Genomic DNA, 2,878 nt, shown 5'->3' with positions numbered 1-2,878 from the left:
CAATTATAAACAAATCGGACTTAATGTCAACAGGTTTGCATTTTGTATTTTCGGTTTCTACAACATAATAATAAGTATATAAATAATGTTCTTTTTACTTTGATATCTATAAATTTACTTATTTTAGGTCGGCATTTACTTGATTTGTTTGCAAATCCGTTCTGTTTATTCTTACTATTATGTTCGAGAAACAAAAAGTTCTGATTGCTACTTAATTTACATTTGCCTTTTTTTTCCTTTTTCAGCGTGGACCAAACAAAGTCCCTATATATTCTCTAGTGCTAATCACCCTAGTTGTTCTATTGTTTGTTCTGGTCGGAAATGTGAACACTTTAGCTCCTATAGTCACAACAGCATTCATGATTATATACGCTGCTGTAAATTACTCTTATTTTGCTCTTGTCATGAGTTTCGATCATAGGCTAGCACGCGATCTACGATTTGGTGTTCAGGATAAATCACGAAGAAAAAGCACTGACATTAGTGGGTATGGAGCGACAAGTGTGACTGAAAAATCGTATAAAGACTCTTTTCAGACTATACGTACTGATTTAGATAAACTATTTCCAGAGAAGTTGAACCATAGAGGTCAACATCATTTAATTCACCAACAGGGCAAAGAATCTCACGGTCAGATGTCACCATCAGAGCCTGATTTTGATGCCACTCAAAGGTCAAAATCTCTAGATAATGTTTCTGAGGTCAGTGATTCGTCACAAGTGTTGCTTTGTAAGGAAGGAGGTACGTCATTGTTGTTTTTTACCCGTTTATATGTTTTATTTAAGCATAATAATATGATATGAACAGTTTTAGAATGTCAAAGTAAAAACAAATGAACTGGCTAATGACAACATTTATTTGGAATATGTACAGGGAACCCATTCATAAGGTAGTTGTTAAAGTCCCCTGTAAAAAAAGAACAAAAAAAGAAAGACCAGGTTTTATTCCTGAAAATAAAAGTATAACAATGTTGTTTTGATAACTTATATGTTGCCATTAACTTGAACAGACGTAGATATTCAAATATTAAACACACCATTAAAATATCAATGTTAAGTATTTATTATTTGCAAGTTGTAAAAAAAATGGTTCAACACAGCCACACATTTGGTTCTACGTAACTGCTCAGTGGTTGTTCTCAGATTGACTATAAATTCTATTCAGCTGCCAAGCAGTTCTACATAGAGCTGTCATTGATTTAGTGGAAAGGATATTTAACGATATATAACGATATATCAATATGCGATGGACAAATATCAGCGATACATCGATATGTCAATAATTACATATAATTACGTGTCTGACATTCATTTTATACCTGCTTAAATGATTTTTATAAAATCTGAGTTCAGTGTCTTTTTTATTAATGCCCATTGCATTATTTTTCCCTGACCATTTACTTGTCATCATTGCTATGAAATAGTTTCATTATGTAACAACAGCATACTTTTAGACATGGACACCTGCTTCTGTATATGTTTTAGGTTAACTTTCATAATTTCTAGACATTTAATTAATTAGTCAAAATTGTTGATTGTTTATAGATGTGTATCGATTATTGATTGACAGAAAAATATCAACAATACATCATCAACAATACATCAGTATTGTTTCTATCGATGACAGCTCTAGTTCAATAAATTTAGTATCGAATCTACATGAATATAATAATCTATTTATCACATATATAAAATAAGAACAATAAATTGTTTAAAAGAGTCATTTATTTTTCTTTAGCTTTCATTTAGTAGTTTTATTTGTGTTTAGATCCAAGACAACCACCTAATATGAAAATCACCAAGCAACCCAGGTCGTGGTACTCATTCTTATGTAACAGATGGCTGTCATTATTTGGGTATGTATATACATGTTTGTAATATTTTGTTGTGATTCTCATTTCTTTACAACACAAACAGAGCAGGATAAGAGTGGTTCATGACAGGTTACCTCACTGTTTACGCTACACAACCTCCCTTATCAAGATAGAAAGAAAAATGTCCTGTACAATGTTCCAGTCCACTGGAATTCCATTCTGACTATACTTGACCATAATTCGTGCAAACCCTTGATTGACTTTGTCATAGATACTTTTATTAAAGGGACTTAACCCACACTGCAGGACTGAAATTATTTTGCTTTTTTTTTTGAGATATATTTACCATTTGATGTTGGTCTGGACCAATAACTTTTGTGTAAAATTTCAGAGTGTAGTGAAAAATGACCCAATAATAAAACATATTTAAATGCTAACTAAAAGCAGACTACTGGCATGCGAGCAGTTCCCGTACAAAAATCGTAGTTACTTAAACATTATTTTTCATTACGCTCACTCACCAAAATTTGAATGTTACACATCAATATTCAGCTCGTCACTCAAATCATGGAAATTCCATCATGTTCTAAACATAGAATAACCCTTAGCTATGAGGCCTCATATGGGGTACCGAAATTATCCATCATTTTGTATGAAGAGAAGTAGTTCCCGTACATAAAATTTAACCCATTATAATTATACAATTTTATTATATCGGACCTATTTTTTATTTATAATTGTTGAACAGACCATTTTCTAAGAGATAAATAGATGTAATTCAGGAAATAGAAAGCAGACTAAACGCGTGTATCTATTACCCGGTACCGTTACCCCCAACGCATTCACATGCGATGGCATGCTTGTATGCATGATATTTTACGTATCAAAGCCATAAAATTATTTTATATAGTAATATTGGTCAAAATTCTGATAATTAAACAAGTTTTCATCACATTGCCTTCTTATCTGTAAACAAGTGGTATTAGTGGAAAACCCTTTAACATGCCTCACGTGTAAGTATATTTGCGCATGCGCGCAAGGACGGAATCCCCCAGATAAAACAAG

General features: G+C 32.3%; 1 protein-coding gene across 1 annotated transcript; it reads left to right on the top strand.

Moving 5' to 3' along the window:
- The first annotated feature begins 295 nt into the window (after positions 1–295).
- Positions 296–2,112, top strand: LOC132720709 (uncharacterized). The gene is made up of 2 exons (XM_060704893.1): positions 296–741; positions 1,768–2,112. Exons 1-2 carry the CDS (start codon positions 360–362, stop codon positions 1,875–1,877), a joined length of 492 nt encoding a protein of 163 aa, XP_060560876.1. The 5' UTR covers positions 296–359; the 3' UTR covers positions 1,878–2,112.
- The last annotated feature ends 766 nt before the right edge of the window (positions 2,113–2,878 follow it).

The sequence above is a fragment of the Ruditapes philippinarum genome, unplaced genomic scaffold (genome assembly GCF_026571515.1).
Source record: "Ruditapes philippinarum isolate M1 unplaced genomic scaffold, ASM2657151v2 ctg11495_1_1_1_1, whole genome shotgun sequence".
NCBI classification, from domain to species: Eukaryota; Metazoa; Mollusca; class Bivalvia; order Venerida; family Veneridae; genus Ruditapes; species Ruditapes philippinarum.
Note: the sequence above shows the minus strand (reverse complement) of the source record. Positions and strands in the feature narration are given on the sequence as shown.